The sequence below is a fragment of the Meles meles genome, chromosome 1, assembly GCF_922984935.1.
Source record: "Meles meles chromosome 1, mMelMel3.1 paternal haplotype, whole genome shotgun sequence".
Lineage (NCBI taxonomy): Eukaryota > Metazoa > Chordata > Mammalia > Carnivora > Mustelidae > Meles > Meles meles.
Window position 1 is genome coordinate 123,302,825 of NC_060066.1, and position 24,186 is coordinate 123,327,010.

The 24,186-nt window shown below is 49.2% G+C and overlaps 1 protein-coding gene across 1 annotated transcript in view; it reads left to right on the plus strand.

Moving 5' to 3' along the window:
- The first annotated feature begins 9,736 nt into the window (after positions 1-9,736).
- The window catches only part of LOC123952905 (neuroblastoma breakpoint family member 12-like), a 166,088-nt gene continuing 151,638 nt past the window's right edge, over positions 9,737-24,186 (plus strand). Inside the window, exons 1-6 of the mRNA XM_046022588.1 lie at positions 9,737-9,914; positions 11,854-11,950; positions 12,740-12,954; positions 13,991-14,080; positions 14,583-14,634; positions 15,417-15,603. Of these exons, the coding sequence (XP_045878544.1) occupies positions 9,737-9,914; positions 11,854-11,950; positions 12,740-12,954; positions 13,991-14,080; positions 14,583-14,634; positions 15,417-15,603 (819 nt within the window). The remainder of the gene's footprint in view (positions 9,915-11,853; positions 11,951-12,739; positions 12,955-13,990; positions 14,081-14,582; positions 14,635-15,416; positions 15,604-24,186) is intronic.

The window sequence follows — 24,186 nt, forward strand, 5'->3', positions numbered from 1 at the left end:
AGAGGGAGAGATTACCTCTGGCCTCTTGCTGGGGGCAGCTCCAAAGCCCTGAGCACTCCGTACAGGGGCCTCTGGGGACACTGTGGTCCTTCCAGTCGGAACGGGTGTGCAAAGAGCAAGGGCTCCTGCTAGTCTTTCTATCCCTATGGGTGCTGATCCGAGACTCTGGGGCTGAGGTGACCTCCCATCTGTCCCTGCTCCTCCCTGCTGGCAAAATGCAGGCGTGGCCCCAGGCAGAGGGATAGAATTCTAGACTCGGCCTCAATATCTTTCAAATGGAAAGTGAGAAAAAAGAAGTGTGGGAAGGAAGGAAGAAAACCACAGTTGACCTATTACTCCGCAAGTACAGGTGCACGTACAGGTGCCGTTTTTTCCAACGAAGCATAAGACTCTAAAATATGTTCTCTTCCTTATGACTGTCCTTCTAACATTTCTTTCCTCTTGCTTACTCTGATTGATGGATACAGTATAGAATCCACAGAACTTGCAAAAGAGCTCATAATCGCCTCTTTACGTCTTCAGTAAGGCTTCCCGTCAACAGGTGACTCTTAGCAGTAGCTCAGTCATGGGAAGCCAAAACTTATACACAGAGTCTTTTTCCTTGAGAGTCAGCACCCTCAACCCTGCAATTCTTCAAGGGTCAACCTGCATCTCTATTGACAGAGGACACGCTTAAATATAGAAAAATTTCAAAGCATCCACACACAAACATATTAGAGCCCATACACACATTCCATAAGGTTGCAGGGTACTATCTATGCAAATATCACTTGTGTTTCTGTGCACTGCCACGGAACAAACTGAGCAGGAAATTAAGAAAGCAATCCCACTGACAGTAGCACCAAAAACAGTAAAATATCCAGGCATCAGTTCATTAGAAGTAAGACTTGTTCGCTGAAAAGTATAAAACACTGCTGGAGGCGAGGAAAGACCTCATGGGAAAAGCCACTGTGTGCATGTATGGATGATTTACTGTAGTTCCTACGGCAACGCTACAGAGAGATCTACAGAGTCAATACGGACCTATCAATATTCTTAATCTGCATCTTCTAATGCCGTCAATCGCTTGCAGTACACTGCCTTTCAGACATCGTCGTTTTCCTCTCTTAAAGATAGGTAGGGCCTTGTTCATATTTTCCATTGATCTATTTTTCATTTTCAAGTGATGGAAAACTATTACAATAAATGGTTTCATCTTCTTATCTGGTGGTTCTCACTTCTGGGCCCGCCCTACCTTATTTTCAGATGACTGATCTGTCTCCTGATTAGGGGTCATTGCTCCTGCGAGAGCGCCAGACCCCTTTCCCTCGACGGCTTTCAGATAATTGACCCTGAGTTGCAGACCCTGCCTCGTGGAAATTGTGTCAAACAAGATACTGAGTTACGATAGATGAGGTTTGGGATTTAGTAAGATCTGAGGGGGTGCCTTCGTGGCTCAGTCAGTTGAGCGTCTGGCCTCAGCTGACATCATGACCCCTGGGTCCTGGGATCTAGCCCCACATTGTGCTCCCTGTTCGGCAGGGAGCCTGCATCTCCCTCTCCCTTGCTGCTTCCCTCCTTGGGTTCTCTCTCTCTCTGTATCACTGTCAACCACATAAATAAAAACTTCAAAAAGAGATTGAGAGCTGTTTTGCTCCTGAACTTCCAGGGAATTGATGACAAGGACCACAAAGGAGCAGGCAAATATGCCTTGGGGCTTTTCGAGTTGCAAATGGGCACCTGCAAAGGCATGATACATGGTTTTGGTAGCTACCTCAGCAACAGATTTGGCCATCATGGCCACAAAATCCACAATCCACCCATCACTCTGTGAAGATTATCCTGCCTTAACTTAGGCCGATGGCCTATATTTCAAGAAACATCAGAGGATTCCATAAGAGCACATCCAACAAATATGGGAATGACATAAAGGGTTGTATTATTAAGTCAGTCCCCCAAATCATAAGTCGTACCCAATATCAAGTTGACTCACATTGTCAAGGGGCAAATTTTGAGGTAGCAGCAAAGCACCTGAGATCCCGGCAACACTAACGGCAGGAACCGGCTTCCCACAGGAGGACCTGCTCTGACCCAGACAAAACATATATTATCTCTAAGCTTTCTTTTTTTAACTTTTGTTGATTTATTTGACAGAGACACACAGCTAGACAGGGAACACAAACAGGAGGTGTGGGAGAAGGAGAAGCAGGCATCCTGCTGAGCAGGCAGCCTGATGTGAGGCTCGATCCCAGGACCCTGAGATCATGACCTGAGCCGAAGGCAGACACTTAACCACTGAACCACCCAGGTGCACACCATGGAGCTGTTTGGGGTGATTTCCCATGGCCATGCTTACATAGCTGATGTGACTTCTTCAAGGAAATGCGGCCACATTAATCAATGGATTCTAAATTTGGTTTCCTTAAATAGTTCTACACACATCAGATACACCCTCCTGAGAGCATGCCAGAGAGGGGCCCTCCCAGGGCTCACCAGCTTTCGGGTTTTCTGAACAGGGTCTTCACTGGATGGTAACAAGGAAAATCGACCTGGGTACTTCCTCTTTCTTCTTTCTCGCTTTCTCTCTCTCTCTCTTTCTTTCTTTCTGTTTCTCCCTTCCTGCCTGCTTCCCCTCTCCCTCCTACCTTCCTTCCATTCTTACCTTTTCTTTTTTCTCTCTTCCTCCCTCCCTCCTTTCTCTTTCTTCCTTTCTTTTCTTCCTTCCATCCTCCCTTCCCTCCTTCCTTCCTTTCCTTCTTTCTCTCCTTCTTTTTTTCTCTCTATCTGCTTTCTTTCTCCTTCTCCTTCTGCCCATCAACCTTCTTATACACAATAAGGAAAGAAAGAAAGAAACGGAATATCTTAAAAAAGAAGGCATAAAAAATCAACACCAAGATTTTACATGAAACTAATACATGCTGTATGTTAAGTGTAGTGGATTTTTTTTTTTTTTTAATCATTTCAAGGGATACCTGGGAGGCTCATTTGTTTCAGTGTCAATCTCTGGCTCAGGTCAGGATCCCAGGGTCCTGGGATAGGCCCCATGTCCAGCTCCCTGCTCAGTGGTGAGTCTGTTTCTCCCCCTCACCCACTCTCCCCCCGGCCACCACTCCTGCTCTCTCAAGCACTCTCTCTCAAATAAGGAAACAAAATACTTTTTAAAAACATTGCGTGAGCCTGGTGTTGGGTGTTATGGAGGGCATGTATTGCATGAAGCACCGGGTGTGGCTCATAAACAATGAATTCTGGAACAGTGAAAGGAAATTAAAAAAAAAACACAAATTAAAATAACAACAACAACAAAAAAACAGTGCAATTGTCCTCTCTGGAATCAACCAACTTATAAGCGTCCTTCCCTGTTCCTGTTGCCTAGTCCACCCTCCATTTCTCTTCACTTCCTACCTGACCCACATCCTTCCGCACGAATGGAGACAGCTCCGAAGCACTGCTTACTCTAGAGGTGGGGCCAGAGAGAAGTGCACACATGGTACAATGGGTTGCCTTCGGAGTCAGCCACAACGTAGCTACAGGCACTTAGAAATGGGCCCAATGTACCATTAAGAATGAGCACTGTGACATTTGGTGGTATAGATTTTATGTGTGGTATTGACATCAGCTTCCTTGCACAAATATGTGTAGACTCAAGCAGGAGACCATGGGATCAGAAGATTGAAAGAAAACTCTGTCAATGGGAAAGATACTAAGTTACCAAAGTTACACTGACGTGTACAACTCTTTTGTGTGTTAGCCCTCATCTCCACCACAGAAGCCAGAAAACCTTCAACAGGGTCTCCACTTGCCTTCAAGTTCAATCCGAGAATACAGTAATTTAAACTGTGCACCCAAACCTTCCATTTTTTTTTTCCTTACCTGTGTTAACTACCAGGGATTTCAATTGCCCTTTCCCATTTCCAGTGAGACTGCAGTGAGGGCAGACAATAATGTGGAGCATCCAGGGAACATTCTGTTTCTTGGTCTCCTGCTGTTCTTAGTGTGCCAACTCTAGTTGGCCAGTGCACTTCTGAGTGCACATGGGAAACCCCGCAAATACTAAAAGGGTACGTACGGTCTCTGGGTTTTTCTTGGGCAATGTATAGCAACAATTAGGATTCTCCAAGGGCTCAGAATAGCTCTTGATCTGCAAGGACAAAGCTGCCCCAACCTACATTTCTTCCTTCCTTCCTTTCTTTCTTTTTCTTTTTTTTTTTTTTAAAGATTTATTTATTTATTTATTTGACAGAGAGAGAAATCACAAGTAGGCAAAGAGGCAGGCAGAGAGAGAGGAGTAAGCAGGCTCCCTGCAGGGCAGACAGCCCGATATGGGGCTTGATCCCAGGACCCTGAGATCATGACCTGAGCCGAAGGCAGTGGCTTAATCCACTGAGCCACCCAGGCGCCCCCCTTCCTTTCCTTCTTTCCTTTATTTATTAAAAGATTTTATTTACTATTTGGCAGAGAGACAGACAGCACAAGTAAGCAGAGTGGCAGGCAGAGGGAAAGAGAGGGAAGCAGGTTCTCTGCCAAGCAAGGTCTCCATGTGAGACTTGATCCCAGGACCCTGCAATCATGACCTGAGCTGAAGGCAGCCGCTTCACTAACTGAGTCTCCCAGCACCCTGGCCCCGTCCTTTCCTTGCCGGGTGGGTGGGGTGGGGGGTGATATTTCCGGAACCCTGATGCACGCACCTATTTATTTTTTCTTTATTGTTTGTTTTGCTGTGTTTTGTATTTTCTGCATGTGTTTTTGTTTTTGTTTTCGAGCTAGTCTCCATCATCCACATGGAGTCCCTGAGGTGAAGAGTGGCACACTCTACTGACTGAGCCAGCCATGTGTCCTTTCATGCACCAGGTACATACCCAGGCACATATCGTGATTTTCATGTTGGCAAAAATAGATCAAACTCTGGGAATTGCCTTCCATCTGCTCTACTCCCTCTGGGCATGTTTCCTGAGTTGCTGGTGTGGGGGAGTCCTGTTTCCCACCCACTGATGGAAGACCCTGTAGGAAACCATACCACATCCCCTGGGATCTCTTTTATCCTTTCCGGGGAATCCTCTCTGGCTCTCAGTGTGTCTGTGCTCCTAAAGACACCTCTGACTAGCACTGCCCTGGGCTCCTGGAGCTACTTTGCACCCAGTTACCCAGTCCACGAGAATGAGGTGTAAGTGCCATATATGACCACCAGGCCCATTCAACTCCCCTCCCCAAAGGCATTCAGACGTCCGTTAATAGGTAGAGGAGGGCGAAATCTCCTTTCCTGGCCTGGGGGAGACTAACTCAGAAACCAAGTTACCTCTCAGTTCTCTTGCCCCTGGCAGGACAAACTTCCCCCACAGTGGTTGCTGAAAACCACCCCTTTCGCAGCCATGAACTCAAAATGGTCACAGACTTAAGGAGAAGAGCCATAGCAACCATTCAAGGTGATTACGCAATAGAAAATGGTCAGGACTTTGCATTAAGTGAAGAGTTCTGTCACTAGAGCAAGAGTAAAATATGGAAGAAGAAAACTTAAGGTGAACAACCTTGTTGCATCTAACATTACCACTGAGAAAAGGAACAGAGAAGCCACCGAGAAGGAGACAACATTTGCGGATTAAAGACCCCATGAGGACTCCCATTCGCAAGACATAAGGGTACTTGGAACTCACTAATGGGCAGAAGGAACACACTGTTAATAAAAAGCCAGCATAAGACTCGGATACTCGTGCTACCAAAGAAGACACATGCATGGTTCATAAGCCCATAAAATGGTCATCAATGTGATTAGTCTGCAAGGCAATGTATGCCAAACCAGAGACCATTTTCCACAAATGAGGGTGATTCTGTACAAAAGACAATGCCAAATGTTGCTGAGAAGCATTTCTATTTTGTTCTTTAGATTTTATTTCCTTATGGAACAGAGTGAGACAGCACAAACAGGGTAGAAGCACTGGGAAAGGGAGGAACAGGCTCCCTGCTGAACAAGGAGTCAGCGCAGGGCTGGATCCCGGACCCCAGAATCACGTCCTGAGCCGAAGGCAGACGCTTCACCAACTGAGTCACCCAGGAGGCCCTGGCCATTGATTTCTTAGAAATGATACCAAAATTCTCATTAATGAAAGAACAAATTGATACACTGGACTGCATCACAATTTCAAACTTTGGTGCTTCAGAAGACATTGGTGAGAGAATGCAAAGTCATGTCACACATAGGGAGAAACTAGGTGTAATTTCCATATCTGCTGAAGGTCTCCTAAGAGAACATTGAAAGAACTCTCAAAAGTCAATAGGAAGAAGACACACAATCCACTCTGAAATGGGTCAAAGAAAACTGCCTGGGTGGCTCAGTTGGTGAAGCGGCTGCCTTTGGCTCAGGTCACCATCTCAGGGTCCTGGGGTCTAACCCCCGCCCCCCTCCATCAGTCTTCCCGCTGAGCAGGGAGTGTGCGTCTCCTCTCCCTCTGGCCTCCTCACCCCACCCCACAGCCCCGCTCTTGCTCTCCTTCCCTCTCCTGCAAAGAAAGAAATGAAACCTTTCAAAAAGGAAATAAAATAAAATGAATTCAAGGATTTGTAAAAGCACTTTAGCAAAGAATACACATGGAAGGCATGTAAGAGCATGGCACGACCTATATCATTAGTTATTAGGAAAATACAAATTTAATCCACTATCTACTAATGAAAATGGCAAAAATGAATGGAATCTCTATTCTGAGTCATAGCAAGGAGGTGCGGGAGCTAGATTTCTCAAACACTGTGCATGGGAATGTTAAAGTCTGAAACCACTGCAGAAAATAGTTTGGAAATTCTTTTTTTTTTTTTTTAATGGTTTTTTTTAATGGTTGATTGACTAGAGACAGAAAGAGTAAAAGTGAGTGGAGGGAGGGGCAGAGGGAGAGGGAGAGGCACAGAAACTCAAGTAGACTCCCCGCTGAACACTGAGCCCTACCTGGGGCTCTGTCTCACCACCAATGAAGTCATGACTTGAGCCCGAATCAATGGCAGATGCTTCACTGACTCAGTCACCCAGGCACCCTAACAGTCAGGAAAGTCTTCAAAATATTAGACCTATACCTACCATAGACCATCACCGTTCCACTGAAATGAAAAAAGAAAAGGTACATCCCCAAGACGCTACTGTCTATTTCTAATTGTCATTCATCTCCATCCACAGAGGAATGACCACCACAAATTGTGACATAACCAGCTCATGGAATACTATTCCTCGCTCCTCTCTTCACTACATCTGTGACCTGTGACCCATGACAAAGGTCTTGGGAAGCTCTGTCATCTTCCTGAGTATTTTTTTTCTCATCAGGAAACTATACCATCTGAGTAACAAGAGAGTTCCTAATATTAAGTATGATCACCTGACACTGTACAGGAACTGTACTTTTTGCATAGAAGATAGCTGACCTGGAATTCTCCTTTACACAATTTCAAAAGCACAGACAGACAACTGGCAAAGAACAGACAGCCTGTTCTGAAATAAATATCCTTTCCCCTTATCCAGGAAGAAATCATGTATACATTAAAAAAAAAAATGGAGAAGAACCAACTTGCATGGAACAACGTTCCCAAAACCCTGAAGCAGGTCGAGTTTCCATTCGAATAGACCAGAGATGAAAGTCTTGACTAGGTCAAATCCTGGCAGTCTTCTCCGTGTGGAGGGCACTGAGAAAGTCCACTCTGGCCCTAGATGATCTGGACTAGCAGACAAGTGTTCCTCAGAAAGATCAACAACGACTCAGCTCTAAAGGGCCTGAGCAATTTGTGAAACTGTGCATGAGTTTAAGACCAGCTCCACTGCAGAACCAGGATTCACCCCTGAATCTAAGCCAGGATGTTGACAGATACCATTTCCTAAATCTCTGTTACAGGCCATAGCACCCTCCACAGGAGGGAAAACAGGCGCCTGAATATCAATTGAGAGAAATATCAATCAACACTCACGAGGCGGTACTAAGTAATGTCCACCAACTACTCAAATGCAGGCTAGTTCTCATTCAAAGGCCATGTTTGGAGGAACATAGCGTTCTACATCTTCATGATTTGGGGTTGGAAGCTGGTTGCAAACCGCACCAGCAACCCAAGAATAAACAGATCAACTAGAAGTCATCATGTTCAAAGCTTTTTGTTTCAAGGGACACTATCAAGGACGTAAAGTGAAAAGACAATCCACAGAATGGGAGAAGTAGTTTTAATTGTATATCTGATGAGGTCCACTATCTACAATGCATGGAAAGAACCCTCCTACAACTAAGCAGTTGGTAAAAAGACAGCCAATATAGGAATGGGGAAGAGAGCTTGAATAGATGTTCTCGAAAGGACAATACCTTTGCAACAATGAACACATGAAAAGATGCTCAATTTCATTTGTCCTTAGGAAAACACAAATCTAAAGCACGGTGAGATCCCACGTCACTCCCATCAGCATGACTTCAAGCAAAGAGACAATACATGTGTCGGGAAGCTTGTAGAGAACTGGAATTCTTACACATTCCTGGTGGGAATGTAAAAAGGGTGTCCTTGTTCTGCTTTGGAAAGGAGGTTGGCAGTTCCTCAAAAAGTTAAACACAGGGTTCCAAATGACACAGTAGTTCCACTCTTAGTTTAAGTCAATAGCTAAGGAAACGGAAATGAAATGGCCACCTAAAGGGAAAACAAGTCTACCTAACACAGACATGCAGTGAGAAGAATACTGAGAGAATTGGGACAAGAAACAGTTTCTTCCCTTTCTGTTTTTCATTTTGTAAGACTTTATCTACTTATTTATTTATTTATTTAAGGAGGGCAGAGCATGCGAGAGAGAATGAGAGAGAGCACGAGAGGGGAGAAGGCCAGAGGGAGAAGCGGACTCCCCATGGACCTGGGAGCCTGATGCCACACTTGGCTAAACTGCTAGCATGTTTCTCTTGTGTTTTAATCGGTAGCGAAGACCTGGAGAAGAACATCCAAGAGAGTCTTTGACTTTAGAAATGTCCCTCACTAGAAAAGCCTTAAGATCTGTTGAACCGCTGTTGAGAAGTGGGATGAGTTCATGAGAGCCCTTAAGAACACCTGTTGGGAAGGGTGCCTGAGTGGTTCCTTTGGTTGAGCATCGGACTCTTGGTTTAGGATCGGGTCATGGTCTCATGGGTTGTGACCCTGAGACCCTTATCACACACTTTCCCTCTACGCATGCCCCCATTCTCTCTCTCCAAGAAATAAAGAGAAAGAAGAAAAGAAAAAGAACAAAGAAAACTTCTTGGGATGCTATTTCTGCCTGACATTATTCTACACACATAAGAGAACGAACAATGAGAACTATGCTGAGACAATGTTTTGGAAACAGATGGGATCTGTGGTGTCAGCACAAAGGTAGACAACTACAGAGAGTGGCCACTGAGGGGTGGGCCAGGCAGCCTTGTGTATCAGCATGGCCTCGGCAACTGGAAGGCAGGGGCTCCCCAGGTTCCACGGACACCCTGGACATTCCATTCTGTTAGTGCAAGTGCAGCCCACTAGCCGGCATTCTGGGTGCTCCCTCGGTCATTCCGGTTGGCGTCGGAGCTACGAGCAGTGCCTTCGGCTCCCACCTCTGGCGTCTTGACCCTTGGTTGTCTCTCAAGTGCTGTGGGCTGTTGCTCCAAGCGTTGCCAACAGTAAGTAAAGGATTCCGGTAACCTCACCCCTCAGTCCTGATTCAACCGACTTGATGTCACTGGTTTTTAACTCACCATGGGCTTGGGTTTCTTCTCCTCGGTCCCCAGCGCTACCTCTTCTGCCACAGGTCGCCATGGAAGCCCATCCTGGCCCTCTGTCGCAGGCAGGGGCAGAAAGCAGCCTCCAGGAAGTCAACCGGCAGCTTCGGTCGCAGCTGGAACAAACCAGCCAGGACTTCCTAGACCTCAAGGAAAAATTCCTTGTAGCCGAAGCTACGGCCTACTCCCTGGCCAACCAACTGCAGAAATACAGTAAGTCCTGCAAAGTCTTGGTCCCCAAAGCCATAGCTGGGTGTACTCCTTCTGAGAAATGCAAAGCCTCTCCAGATGCTGTCTCCCCATTTCCAATGACACCACAAATTTCATTCTGACCACAGTCCGTGAAGGTAGAAGTGGGAATTTGACCCTCCGTTTGCTGAGGATGGGTAAACAGAAGAGAAGTATGTTATCATCCTCCCCAGGTTAGCAGTGACCTAGAGGGTGGCTGAGAGTTTCCATCGCAGTTATTGATTCCTGGTGCACACCCAGAGACAGACAGACAGACCTGTCTGTCCTGTAGCAGTCCTTCATCTCAGTTGCCGTAGGACTAAGGAACTCCATCAGGTGTCAGTTCTCCGATGTCCCACTGGCAAAGCACCGAGCTGGCTGCCCTGCGGAAATACACTGATGCTCAAGTTGGCACCGGGTTGTGGGGAAGGAATAGGTGACGCTACGTGCTTTCAAGGACATGGAGGTGAGGTCGGCCTTCCCTGAAACTGCGGTATCCATGAGGGCCGCCATCCACACAGGGACTCCCCAGCTGACAGGGATCCCGTGCTCAAGGTTTTCCTTTCCATGTCCATGGAGGCCATGTGAAGCCCGGCGGTAAGGCTGGCAGCATTTTGGGGAACATAAGACAATCTGTGCTACCTCCTCTGTCTACCCCTGAGCTGGAGAACCTTCAGTGACGGGGCAAAGTCAGCAGGCCCAGGCCGAGGCCACTAGATGCTTGGCCAAGTGAGAATGAGGGTGAGTGGGGGACAATACAGACCCAGAAACTGGCCAGGCCACTGTGTGCGGTAGGTCCTCTCCCACAGGCAGCGTGAATTGGGGAGCTCAGCTGCCTGTTCATGAGGAGGGGGCTTCGGAGACAGAAGGAACCCGGAGATCGGGGCATGCGCACAACCCAATGACAGGAAGGAATCCTGACAATGCTGAGGCTGAATTTTGGCCATTTTCTCACACTTTGTCTTCCACACGGCAAGGGAAGGTAGACTTAAAAACAACTGAGGTGGCAAAAAGTAAGAATTGAAACCTGCTCTTTAGGAAAGGGAAGAGATGATGACCTTCCATGGAAGGACAAGCCAAAGTGTTGAAAGTTGACAAGCCAACTTTCCGGACACCGTCACCTAACTGAGGGAAAGCAGTTGTGACGATGATGAAAACAGTGACCACCCGAGGGCTTGGGGTGGAGGGAACACAGCACAAAAGGGAAGAGCATGGGCTCCGGCTCAGTCCGCCTGGACTCCAATCCCTGCTGCCTATCTTCCGGTGTCTCAGTTTCCCTCTCTGTTAGACTACTACCATCCTGCGTCCTACTTCTCTGAGTCAGAATGAGTACTGAGGAATTTCTCTTAAAGCTCTCAAAGCAAAGCCTGGAAGCATGTAAACTCTGTTCCTAATTCTACTGCTTCTACTTACATAAACTTTATTAGGATTTGGCCATGTTCCTTGCAGGTCCCTCTGGTTTCCTGCCTTCTAGTTTTCACTGGTCTATCTGGAGGAAGTTTTACCGTGGAAACACTTGTGCAGTACAGAAATCCCAGCTCAGGGGACCCATTGGTCCTGGAATCCCGGGGGCTTTACTTAAGGTCCCTCCTTAGTGTTTAATGAAGAGGCAGCGAGGCTTGCTAGAGTGGCCAAGATTGCGGCTGGTGTCAGGGGATACGAATTCTGATTCTGCCAAATACCAGTTCATCATGGAGTGGAGCTCCTCTCTGTGTCTCGGGATGGCTCTTTCCTGGCCTCTAAAACGGGGAGTGATCCAGTGTGTTGTAGTTGGGAGACTCCGGAATGAGGCGTGGAGCTCCCAGCACACAGCCTGGTTGCCGGGTTCCATTCGTCCCGGGGTGCAGCCTGCCTCCTCCCTTGAAAGCAGCGAGCATAGCAGCATGTCCAGCTTTCCACTGAGGCAGGCATCTCTGTTTCTCAGAGTGTGAACAGTCCAGCGACCTCATCAGATCCGTGCTGGGGGAGAAGGTGCTGTGCGAGAAGGGCAAGCGGGCAGACACGTTGCCTGAGCAGCTCAGGTAAGGAGGACTCTGTGTGGGAGGCTGGAGGGAAGCTGTGGGTCTCTCGGACTGGCGGCAGCAGCAAGTCTGGGCCCGGACAAGGGCAGAAACCGTCATGGCAGGCACATTATACGAACATATCTAAGACAACTGAGACCACAGTGATTGGTACACGATGGACTCCAGTGACTCAGAGTCTCATTCCCTTTTTAAAAAGAATATCAAAAAAAAAAAAAAAAAAAAAGAATATCAAAGTCACCAAATTCAAGGGGCAGGGACAATTTGTGACCTTTGGCACAGTGAGCACATGAACAATGTTATGAGATCAACACTTCATTTACCTTTCACACGGTCAGGACCTGGCTGACGACACCCTGATATCCTCTCTTCCCGCAAATGCTGTCTTTTTGACCCTGCCACCCTTCTGAGCACACCAGTTAACACCAGCCGTACTGTCCATGCTTCTGGGTCTGGCACGGTGTCCATTCACGGCACGCTGCCCTCTATGGAGATTTCCAGGCAAATGCGTGTGCCCCAAGTCACCAGCTGAAGGGGCATCTCTCTGAAGTGTGTCCTGGAGGACAGGAAGAAAGATGCACGGGATGTCCAGGGCATGAACAGGAGCACACTCTGATCCAGAGGAAGGCTTGATTAACCTTCTACTTTCGGTGCCACAGACAGGTCACCACACAGGCCAGAATTCGGCTTTGAGGGCTCATTGGGAAATCCCGCCAGAAATCTCTATGAAAGCTCTTACCTATTGTTCAAACCTTTGCATTTTAGAACATTTTCTGTGTCCCACCTTAGGCGATGTCATCTGCTAATTAAAGACCAGGATAAAGAATTGACACGTTTATATACGAAGCTGCGGGAAGGGAAAGATGTTTCCCAACAGCTCGTTCAGCACCTGGACGCCCTCCTCACCCATGATGGCGCCGAGCATTCCCAAGGGCAGGGCTTGCAAGGGCAACTGGCTGAGGGACGCAGGTTGGCCAAGTGCCTTGCCCGAATGCTCAACCCAGGTAAGACGGCCACAGACCCCTGACTGCACTGTGCTGCTCCGAGTCCCTGGGCAGCCAAGAGACTCCCCGCCTGCCCTCACACTCTTGGCAGCGGCTGTCCTGGGTTCCCCATCGCACACGGGGCCATGAGAGGACCAGGACTGGGAGGTGGTAGCAGAGGGAGGCAATGCACGGGGGGCACATCGCAGTGGTCCACCTGCCTGCTTCCTCCCTAATGGGACACAGCCTTTGGGGTAGGAGGAAGCATCGACCAGTGTTAGAGCCCAGAAAGGGGAATGTGACAGGAGGGATCCTTGTTAGTGTGCAAGGATCCCTGCAGAAGGGGGAGATTCCCAGACTGAGCCTGGTTTGTATGAAGTCTAGGGGAGAGAGTGAGTTTTCCTTTCTCCGTAGCTGTCCCCTCATCTGGCATGTACATCAAATAATCTGTTGCCACTGTAGTGACCAGATGGGAAAATTACTGAATGCACTTCAGACCTAAGAGAAAGGCCCTGACAGTGTGGAGTTGGATGACGTACTGGATGCAGTAGGACCTGGAGGTGGGAACCCAGTGGAGACTGGAACACTTTTCATAGACAGATGTCCCCTTGAGGGGACTGAAGCCCATGAGGGCGTCCATGAAGTCCCTGGTGGGGAATGGGGGACAGGGGGTGGTCCTGTCATGAGGACGAGGAAGAGGCTCCGTGTGAGAGCCGTGAACGCACAGAGGGTCTGCGCGGGCGGTGGGACTTGGGGCACACTGCACGACACGATTTGCAGAAGTCAAGATTGACCCTGGACGAGCATCCCCTGACATGGACAACAAGAGACAGTAGAAGGAGTTGTCCAGGTTCAGTGGAGCTGATCCTCCGAATCAGAGACACCTTTCTGATGGATCAGAAACCCAGGTCACAGCAATTCCTAATGACACTGCCTTCAGCTCAGAAGACTCTCTAGTCGTGCCAAGTCACTTCCGTCTCTAGGGCCATTAGAGCCGCTGTGCTTAGAGCAGTGATGTGGGAAACAGCTGAAGGGACAATTCTGGATTTCTTTACAGAAAATTACGACCACGAGGGGGACGACGATGACGATGATGAGGAAGAAGAAGAAGAAGGAAAAAAAGAAACAACACTGACTATCGTACAGTGTATGTTTCTCTGGAGCAAGGCAGGATCCTGAAACTTCCCTCCCCCATACACAGCCCGTTTCTTTGCAGCTTGGAAGATTATTCTGGTTTGATGCTGTGTAGATTTCATTCATTGCTTTAATCTCAATGGCTGATTCCGCTAAACCATTAACCTACAGCATTTCAGGTGGAAAAAGCCTACATAATGCAACAACCCTCTAGGAAGCAGCCAGGGACTTCCCCACAACCTCAGGGAAGAAGAATCAGTTTGTTGTCTGCACAGACTCAAGACAGGATGCTGTGAGGATGGCCTGACACTTCAGGGACATTTGTTGAATGGCTCAAGAGAGCAATCCCAGTGATGGCTTACAGGGCCCTACCTAAGCTCTCTGGGATGATTTGTCTCACAGTGGCCTGTAATTACGCTGCTTGTATTTCTGCCCTGGGCTACAGGGGACAAAGGAGTGGGCATCTGTGAAGGGGAATCTTCTTCCTGTAACTCCTTCTCTTTGTTCCTTTGCAGACAACCAAATGGATCAGGAGGGGCTGAAAGGCCAGGAATCCGTTGCCCCTAGGTAATTCTGAATAGTAAGGGGCTGTGAATTCCAAAGAGGCAACCAGAGAAAAGCAGAAAGTGCTCAAGAGAGAGAGCTCTATTACCCACTGGGTCAATGACCAATGATCCGTTTTCACCACGTTTTCGGTCTTCATTGTGGTACTTGGATTGCTCCCCATTTCAGAAGCCCTTCTCTATTTGAGTAACCCACACTCAGCTGACCCAGCTGAACTAAAACGTCAGAGGGTTCACTGTCCTCGCTCATTCTCCACTTTGTGCTCTAGACAGACACGCATGTCTACTTTCTGCCTGTTGCACTTAGTAGGCTGACATGTGTGCAGAGCATGAAAATACCATAGTCACGAGACAACATGCTCTATCAAGGCACAACATTGAGAGAAAGAGGCCTTTGCGGCACGAGGTTCCGGGGACAGCGTCCTGCCCCCCAGAGCAGCCAACGCTCGGCCACTAGGTGCCGAACTCAAAGCTATTGAATGAATGGGGAAAGCCGCCATTCGGGGACTCTGTACACAGTGAGTCAGGGCTGGATGGCACAGAGATCATTCAGCCTCTTTCTTCACAAGCTTGGTGGCTTGTGTCCTGAGCACTTATTGTCCTTCCTATCTGCTACCCCTGTGACAAACACACCTTGGCCCACAAACACAAGAAGAGTTCTTTCTCTCTCTCATGGCTCAACCTCTTTGCTTTCTGGACCACTCCCTTCTGCTTTCCATCAAAGCCAGACAGGACATAGCATTCAGATCCCTCTGAGGTTAATGTTCAGTTGTCTCCACCCTGCAGGCTCGGCACACAGCTGCTAGAGCGGGACACCTCACGGGACACTCCGGATGAACGCTATCTGACATACTCAGTGCTTCCCGACCTCTCTGACTCCTACTGGCCTTACAGAAGTTCCGCCATCTTCTCACCTGAGGGCACACAAGTCTGTTCCTCTCTGCAAGTGGCCAGTGAGTACTCCATTGTCAAGGTGATAAAGCTCCAACTGGACACCCACAGAGATCTCCTAATCCTTGTACCCCAGACCTCTGCTGTGCCCAGAGAGCTCATCCCTGTGGTCAGACCCCAGAGAGACATACTGAGCTGAACTGGGCTTTAGGACTCAGTTTGAAGCCCAGACATCAGGTGGGCCAGGGGACGTGGCTCTTTTCCTACTCCCAGGGGATGTCCATGTCTCCCTGTCTTCTCCGTCAGGTCCCTGGGCCCATGTCAGGCACCATACACTCAACTCACCTCAGCAAGAGGACCAGAGAAGGTATCTGTCAGACCTAATTTGGATGAAATTTCTTTTCTCACCTTTAATAACCTGTCCATTTCATCTCTGAGCCAGGTCCTTCAGGAACCCAAGCCTGAAGCAGTCAATTGGCATTCTTGTCCAAGGTTAACAAGTTTTGCTCTTCTCAGCCCCATTCTCTATCTCCTTTAGGATGGCTTGCCTTCCTAAATGGTTCTCTGAAAACCCACCACCAGCGCTTCCACTGATACCTTCTTTGTGTGTTTCCAGAAGCACAGCTGTGACTCAGCATTCCTCCCCCCTACCCAAACATGAATTGGGGCAACATTCTGTGCAGCACCAAAGACTCACATGAAGTTGAGGTTTTATAGTTGCCTTCCATGTCTTCAGGCTCAGTGTATAAGTTCCACTAAGCCTTCCGCAACTCGGCATCCGATGAGAGAAGGCTGAATACTGCAGTAATCTTTATACAATGGAAGGAGGCCGGCTTCCCAGAATCTGTGAGAAAAGAGAAGTTAAAGTCATTCCACAGACTCCCAATGGTGAAAACTGTGATGATGATATCCCACCCAATGGCTCAGGCCAGGAAATCAAGGCAGTTCCTGCAAGGCAATCCAGGAGGCACCCTCAAATATAATTTTCAGTAAACCTGTCCTCACATTAAGCAAATCTGAGTGCCTGAGTTGCATCAGACAATGGATTATGAATGGACAAAGAGGGATCTTCCTACTCACTGGGGCTGTCTGTATTTCTTTACAGAATATCAATTCCATCATGAGGTGGAAGAACGTGAAGATATGATATGCCCCAGGTAACTCTGAAGGATCATGCCTTGATATATCAGTGGTGAAACTGAAATACTGCATATGATGGGAACTAGTAGAAACTGACTAACATATCTCTTTCAAAGTTTCTCCAATCACAAAGTATCTCCTTTAACCATGATGGGTGTCTTCCCTGTGTCACACATCAACGTTCCTTTAATGACTCCTCCATTTTAGTCACCCACAGTCCCTTGACCTGCATGAATTGATTAGTCAGTGGAATTCTCTGCATAGCCCTGTTCTCTTCTTTTGCTAAAGCCACAGTGAGGGGCAGAGCTGTGTCTCCCTCCTCAGTGTTACCACATTGAGGATGCACTGTAGAAAAAGAAAACCTAGGAAAATTTCACGTCACGTCATGTCACCATAGTCAGAGAATGAGACACTGAGGACACGCGATCGCTCCAGGCTGAGAAAGCCTTTTAAAAGTCCATGTTCACTTGGTCCCTGAAGGGCATGGACACAGAATTTATGCAAAAGTTTCAAAGCCACCTTTCAAACGCTCGATGCGTACTCTGAGCCACGACTTCCATTCCACCATCCTGCAGTTTGTTGCTCAGAAGCTTAGATCTGTAGCCTCTACCCCGAGATCCTTCTGCTCTCTGGCTCTCTGTACTTCCCCCTAGCAGCCATGCTCTGTCCCTGAAACAGGAGGGTCGTTTCTGCCGGGAGTAGTGGCTGTGCTCCTCTAACGACTCTACTAGTCGGCCTCCCATTAACAGCGGTAGGATGCTGGGGTGTCTCCTCTTCTTGTTTTCGTGACCAGTTCTCCCCTCCCTCCCAGGCCCAGCACAAAGCTTCCAGAGGTGGAAGAGCAGGACGCCCAAGGAGACTCACTGGATGAATGCTATCTGACTTATTCAGGCCTTCCTGACCTGGCTGACCTGCAAGGGACCTCTCCGGGGGCTGGCATAAACTCATTCGACGATATGGACAGCTCCTCTGCTCTGGCAGTAGCGAGTGAGTCCTCCATTGTCAAGCTGACAAAGCTCCCACTCGGCCCCCAAGCTGACCCCCTATGTTCACTCTCCCAACCTCTGGTTCCGCTGAGAGGTGTCAGCGCTGTGGAGGAGCCCGGTAGACATGGCGATCAGAGTCAGGCTCTGGGATGCCCTTTTCAGCACAGATCTCAGCTGAGACATGGACCTGCCCTTTGTTCCTCATCTCAGGCCCTGCTTAGGGCTTCTGACCGAAGTCAGGACATTGGAATCAAGGCAGATGTGACAACTCACACTCCCTTCTGCTGCATAGGCTGAGGTGTCTGTCTTTGTTCCTGATTTCCATTAAATGTCCCTCCTCATCTGCAGGGCTCTCATTTTCATACCCATACAATGTCCCATGAATTTCCGTGCCCGTCCAGAGATGCCGTCAGCCTTGCCTAGATCTTGGGATTGGTCGTTTCCCTGGTTCGACTGCTCTGATCCCCACTGTCTGTGTGCTCTCTGCTGGCTGTCTTCACTGAGTCATCGTCGCCGTATGAGGCCACCAACACCTCTGCCGTCTGCTGGCTTAGATGTGTCCCCGAAGTAGAGCGGAGCGCGGGCTCTGCCGCTCCCCATGCACGGCTCCTATGTCTGTGGAGCGCAAAGGATCGTACACAAAAGATTCCTTTCGGTGTGAGGGTTTGCACATTTGATCCGGCAGTCTGGTCTCTGTCTGAAAGACCTTAAACCATCACACCTAGAGTAGCTCATGGGGTGAGGTAGTGAGAGAAGGTTGCAGTAAGCTTTCAGAATCCAGGGAAGCTGCTCCCCAGAACCTGTGGTAAAGAAGACACATGTGTCACTCTGTACAGAGACCCTTTCTCTGGGGCCCGACCACATCAGGGAGCTCATGCCCGATGGCTAAGGAAAGCAAACCTTGGCAAATTGCCAAGACACTCCCTGAGGCCCCCAGGAGGACTTCTTGCACACTCACCTCTCCCCCACTAAGGATCACTATGCCCGCGTGCTAGTTGTAGTGGACCCTTGATTTTACTGTACAAGTGGTGATCTGTTCCATGTGACTGGCCCTGTCTCTCTGTACTTCTAGGAGGTCATAATGATCTTTTGGAGGAAGAAGACCAAGACCCGATACGCCCCAGGTAACTCTGAAGAATTCTGGGTTATTTCCGTGGTGAACTGAAGGACTGTGTTTCAAGGAACCAATAGAAACTGACTAACATATCCCTTTCATGCCTTCTCCAATCACAAAGTATCTCCTTTAACCATGATGGGTGTCTTCCCTGTGTCACACGTCTACGTTCCTTTATTGGACTCCTCCATTTCAGTCACCCGCAGTCCCTTGACTTGCGTGAATTGATTAGTCAGTGGGATTCTCTGCATAGCCCTGTTCTCTTCTTTTGCTAAAGCCACAGTGAGGGGCAGAGCTGTGTCTCCCTCCTCGGTGTTACCACATTTGAGGATGCACTGTAGAAAAAGAATGCCTAGGAAGAATTTCACGTCGCGTCACGTCACGGTAGTCAGAGAATGAGGCACTGAAGACACACGATCGCTCCAGGCTGAGGATGCCTTTTTAAAAGTCCGTGTTCACTTGGTCCCTGAAGGGCATGGACACAGAGTTTATGCAAAAGTTTCAAAGCCACCTTTCAAACGCTCGATGCGTACTCTGAGCCACGACTTCCATTCCACCATCCTGCAGTTTGTTGCTCAGAAGCTTAGATCTGTAGCCTCTACCCCGAGATCCTTCTGCTCTCTGGCTCTCTGTACTTCCCCCTAGCAGCCATGCTCTGTCCCTGAAACAGGAGGGTCGTTTCTGCCGGGAGTAGTGGCTGTGCTCCTCTAACGACTCTACTAGTCGGCCTCCCATTAACAGCGGTAGGATGCTGGGGTGTCTCCTCTTCTTGTTTTCGTGACCAGTTCTCTCCTCCCTCCCAGGCCCAGCACAAAGCTTCCAGAGGTGGAAGAGCAGGACGCCCAAGGAGACTCACTGGATGAATGCTATCTGACTTATTCAGGCCTTCCTGACCTGGCTGACCTGCAAGGGACCTCTCCGGGGGCTGGCATAAACTCATTCGACGATATGGACAGCTCTTCTGCTCTGGCAGTAGCGAGTGAGTCCTCCATTGTCAAGCTGACAAAGCTCCCACTCGGCCCCCAAGCTGACCCCCTATGTTCACTCTCCCAACCTCTGGTTCCGCTGAGAGGTGTCAGCGCTGTGGAGGAGCCCGGAAGACATGGGGATCAGAGTCAGGCTCTGGGATGCCCTTTTCAGCACAGATCTCAACTGAGACATGGACCTGCCCTTTGTTCCTCATCTCAGGCCCTGCTTAGGGCTTCTGACCGAAGTCAGGACATTGGAATCAAGGCAGATGTGACAACTCACACTCCCTTCTGCTGCATAGGCTGAGGTGTCTGTCTTTGTTCCTGATTTCCATTAAATGTCCCTCCTCATCTGCAGGGCTCTCATTTTCATACCCATACAATGTCCCATGAATTTCCGTGCCCGTCCAGAGATGCCGTCAGCCTTGCCTAGATCTTGGGATTGGTCGTTTCCCTGGTTCGACTGCTCTGATCCCCACTGTCTGTGTGCTCTCTGCTGGCTGTCTTCACTGAGTCATCGTCGCCGTATGAGGCCACCAACACCTCTGCCGTCTGCTGGCTTAGATGTGTCCCCGAAGTAGAGCGGAGCGCGGGCTCTGCCGCTCCCCATGCACGGCTCCTATGTCTGTGGAGCGCAAAGGATCGTACACAAAAGATTCCTTTCGGTGTGAGGGTTTGCACATTTGATCCGGCAGTCTGGTCTCTGTCTGAAAGACCTTAAACCATCACACCTAGAGTAGCTCATGGGGTGAGGTAGTGAGAGAAGGTTGCAGTAAGCTTTCAGAATCCAGGGAAGCTGCTCCCCAGAACCTGTGGTAAAGAAGACACATGTGTCACTCTGTACAGAGACCCTTTCTCTGGGGCCCAACCACATCAGGGAGCTCATGCCCGATGGCTAAGGAAAGCAAACCTTGGCAAATTGCCAAGACACTCCCTGAGGCCCCCGGGAGGACTTCTTGCACACTCACCTCTCCCCCACTAAGGATCACTATGCCCGCGTGCTAGTTGTAGTGGACCCTTGATTTTACTGTACAAGTGGTGATCTGTTCCATGTGACTGGCCCTGTCTCTCTGTACTTCTAGGAGGTCATAATGATCTTTTGGAGGAAGAAGACCAAGACCCGATACGCCCCAGGTAACTCTGAAGAATTCTGGGTTATTTCCGTGGTGAACTGAAGGACTGTGTTTCAAGGAACCAATAGAAACTGACTAACATATCCCTTTCATGCCTTCTCCAATCACAAAGTATCTCCTTTAACCATGATGGGTGTCTTCCCTGTGTCACACGTCTACGTTCCTTTATTGGACTCCTCCATTTCAGTCACCCGCAGTCCCTTGACTTGCGTGAATTGATTAGTCAGTGGGATTCTCTGCATAGCCCTGTTCTCTTCTTTTGCTAAAGCCACAGTGAGGGGCAGAGCTGTGTCTCCCTCCTCGGTGTTACCACATTTGAGGATGCACTGTAGAAAAAGAATGCCTAGGAAGAATTTCACGTCGCGTCACGTCACGGTAGTCAGAGAATGAGGCACTGAAGACACACGATCGCTCCAGGCTGAGGATGCCTTTTAAAAGTCCGTGTTCACTTGGTCCCTGAAGGGCATGGACACAGAATTTATGCAAAAGTTTCAAAGCCACCTTTCAAACGCTCGATGCGTACTCTGAGCCACGACTTCCATTCCACCATCCTGCAGTTTGTTGCTCAGAAGCTTAGATCTGTAGCCTCTACCCCGAGATCCTTCTGCTCTCTGGCTCTCTGTACTTCCCCCCTAGCAGCCATGCTCTGTCCCTGAAACAGGAGGGTCGTTTCTGCCGGGAGTAGTGGCTGTGCTCCTCTAACGACTCTACTAGTCGGCCTCCCATTAACAGCGGTAGGATGCTGGGGTGTCTCCTCTTCTTGTTTTCGTGACCAGTTCTCCCCTCCCTCCCAGGCCCAGCACAAAGCTTCCAGAGGTGGAAGAGCAGGACGCCCAAGGAGACTCACTGGATGAATGCTATCTGACTTATTCAGGCCTTCCTGACCTGGCTGACCTGCAAGGGACCTCTCCGGGGGCTGGCATAAACTCATTCGACGATATGGACAGCTCTTCTGCTCTGGCAGTAGCGAGTGAGTCCTCCATTGTCAAGCTGACAAAGCTCCCACTCGGCCCCCAAGCTGACCCCCTATGTTCACTCTCCCAACCTCTGGTTCCGCTGAGAGGTGTCAGCGCTGTGGAGGAGCCCGGTAGACATGGCGATCAGAGTCAGGCTCTGGGATGCCCTTTTCAGCACAGATCTCAGCTGAGACATGGACCTGCCCTTTGTTCCTCATCTCAGGCCCTGCTTAGGGCTTCTGACCGAAGTCAGGACATTGGAATCAAGGCAGATGTGACAACTCACACTCCCTTCTGCTGCATAGGCTGAGGTGTCTGTCTTTGTTCCTGATTTCCATTAAATGTCCCTCCTCATCTGCAGGGCTCTCATTTTCATACCCATACAATGTCCCATGAATTTCCGTGCCCGTCCAGAGATGCCGTCAGCCTTGCCTAGATCTTGGGATTGGTCGTTTCCCTGGTTCGACTGCTCTGATCCCCACTGTCTGTGTGCTCTCTGCTGGCTGTCTTCACTGAGTCATCGTCGCCGTATGAGGCCACCAACACCTCTGCCGTCTGCTGGCTTAGATGTGTCCCCGAAGTAGAGCGGAGCGCGGGCTCTGCCGCTCCCCATGCACGGCTCCTATGTCTGTGGAGCGCAAAGGATCGTACACAAAAGATTCCTTTCGGTGTGAGGGTTTGCACATTTGATCCGGCAGTCTGGTCTCTGTCTGAAAGACCTTAAACCATCACACCTAGAGTAGCTCATGGGGTGAGGTAGTGAGAGAAGGTTGCAGTAAGCTTTCAGAATCCAGGGAAGCTGCTCCCCAGAACCTGTGGTAAAGAAGACACATGTGTCACTCTGTACAGAGACCCTTTCTCTGGGGCCCGACCACATCAGGGAGCTCATGCCCGATGGCTAAGGAAAGCAAACCTTGGCAAATTGCCAAGACACTCCCTGAGGCCCCCGGGAGGACTTCTTGCACACTCACCTCTCCCCCACTAAGGATCACTATGCCCGCGTGCTAGTTGTAGTGGACCCTTGATTTTACTGTACAAGTGGTGATCTGTTCCATGTGACTGGCCCTGTCTCTCTGTACTTCTAGGAGGTCATAATGATCTTTTGGAGGAAGAAGACCAAGACCCGATACGCCCCAGGTAACTCTGAAGAATTCTGGGTTATTTCCGTGGTGAACTGAAGGACTGTGTTTCAAGGAACCAATAGAAACTGACTAACATATCCCTTTCATGCCTTCTCCAATCACAAAGTATCTCCTTTAACCATGATGGGTGTCTTCCCTGTGTCACACGTCTACGTTCCTTTATTGGACTCCTCCATTTCAGTCACCCGCAGTCCCTTGACTTGCGTGAATTGATTAGTCAGTGGGATTCTCTGCATAGCCCTGTTCTCTTCTTTTGCTAAAGCCACAGTGAGGGGCAGAGCTGTGTCTCCCTCCTCGGTGTTACCACATTTGAGGATGCACTGTAGAAAAAGAATGCCTAGGAAGAATTTCACGTCGCGTCACGTCACGGTAGTCAGAGAATGAGGCACTGAAGACACACGATCGCTCCAGGCTGAGGATGCCTTTTAAAAGTCCGTGTTCACTTGGTCCCTGAAGGGCATGGACACAGAATTTATGCAAAAGTTTCAAAGCCACCTTTCAAACGCTCGATGCGTACTCTGAGCCACGACTTCCATTCCACCATCCTGCAGTTTGTTGCTCAGAAGCTTAGATCTGTAGCCTCTACCCCGAGATCCTTCTGCTCTCTGGCTCTCTGTACTTCCCCCCTAGCAGCCATGCTCTGTCCCTGAAACAGGAGGGTCGTTTCTGCCGGGAGTAGTGGCTGTGCTCCTCTAACGACTCTACTAGTCGGCCTCCCATTAACAGCGGTAGGATGCTGGGGTGTCTCCTCTTCTTGTTTTCGTGACCAGTTCTCCCCACCCACCCAGGCCCAGCCCGTGTCTGCCAGAGGTGGAAGATCAGGATGCCCCATGGGACTCCCTGGATCTCAGCTATTTGACTCATTCAGCCCTTCTTGACCTGGCTGACCTGTACGGAACCTCTAAGAGGGCTGAGAGAAACTCATTCGACGATATGGACAGTTCTTCTGCTCTGGCCGTAGCGAGTGAGTCCTCCATTGTCAAGCTGACAAAGCTCCAACTCGACCCCCAAGCTGACCCCCTATGTTTGCCATCCCAACCTCTGGTTACGCTTTGATGTGTCATTGATATGTAGAGGTTTGGTAGACATAGCGATCTCAGTCAGGCTCTAGGGCAGTCTCTACAACTCAGATATTAGGTGAGGCACAGACCCGCACTTTGTTCCTCATCTGAGGCCCTGCATGTCTTCTGACATTCGTTAGGACATTGGAGTCGAGGCGGATGTCA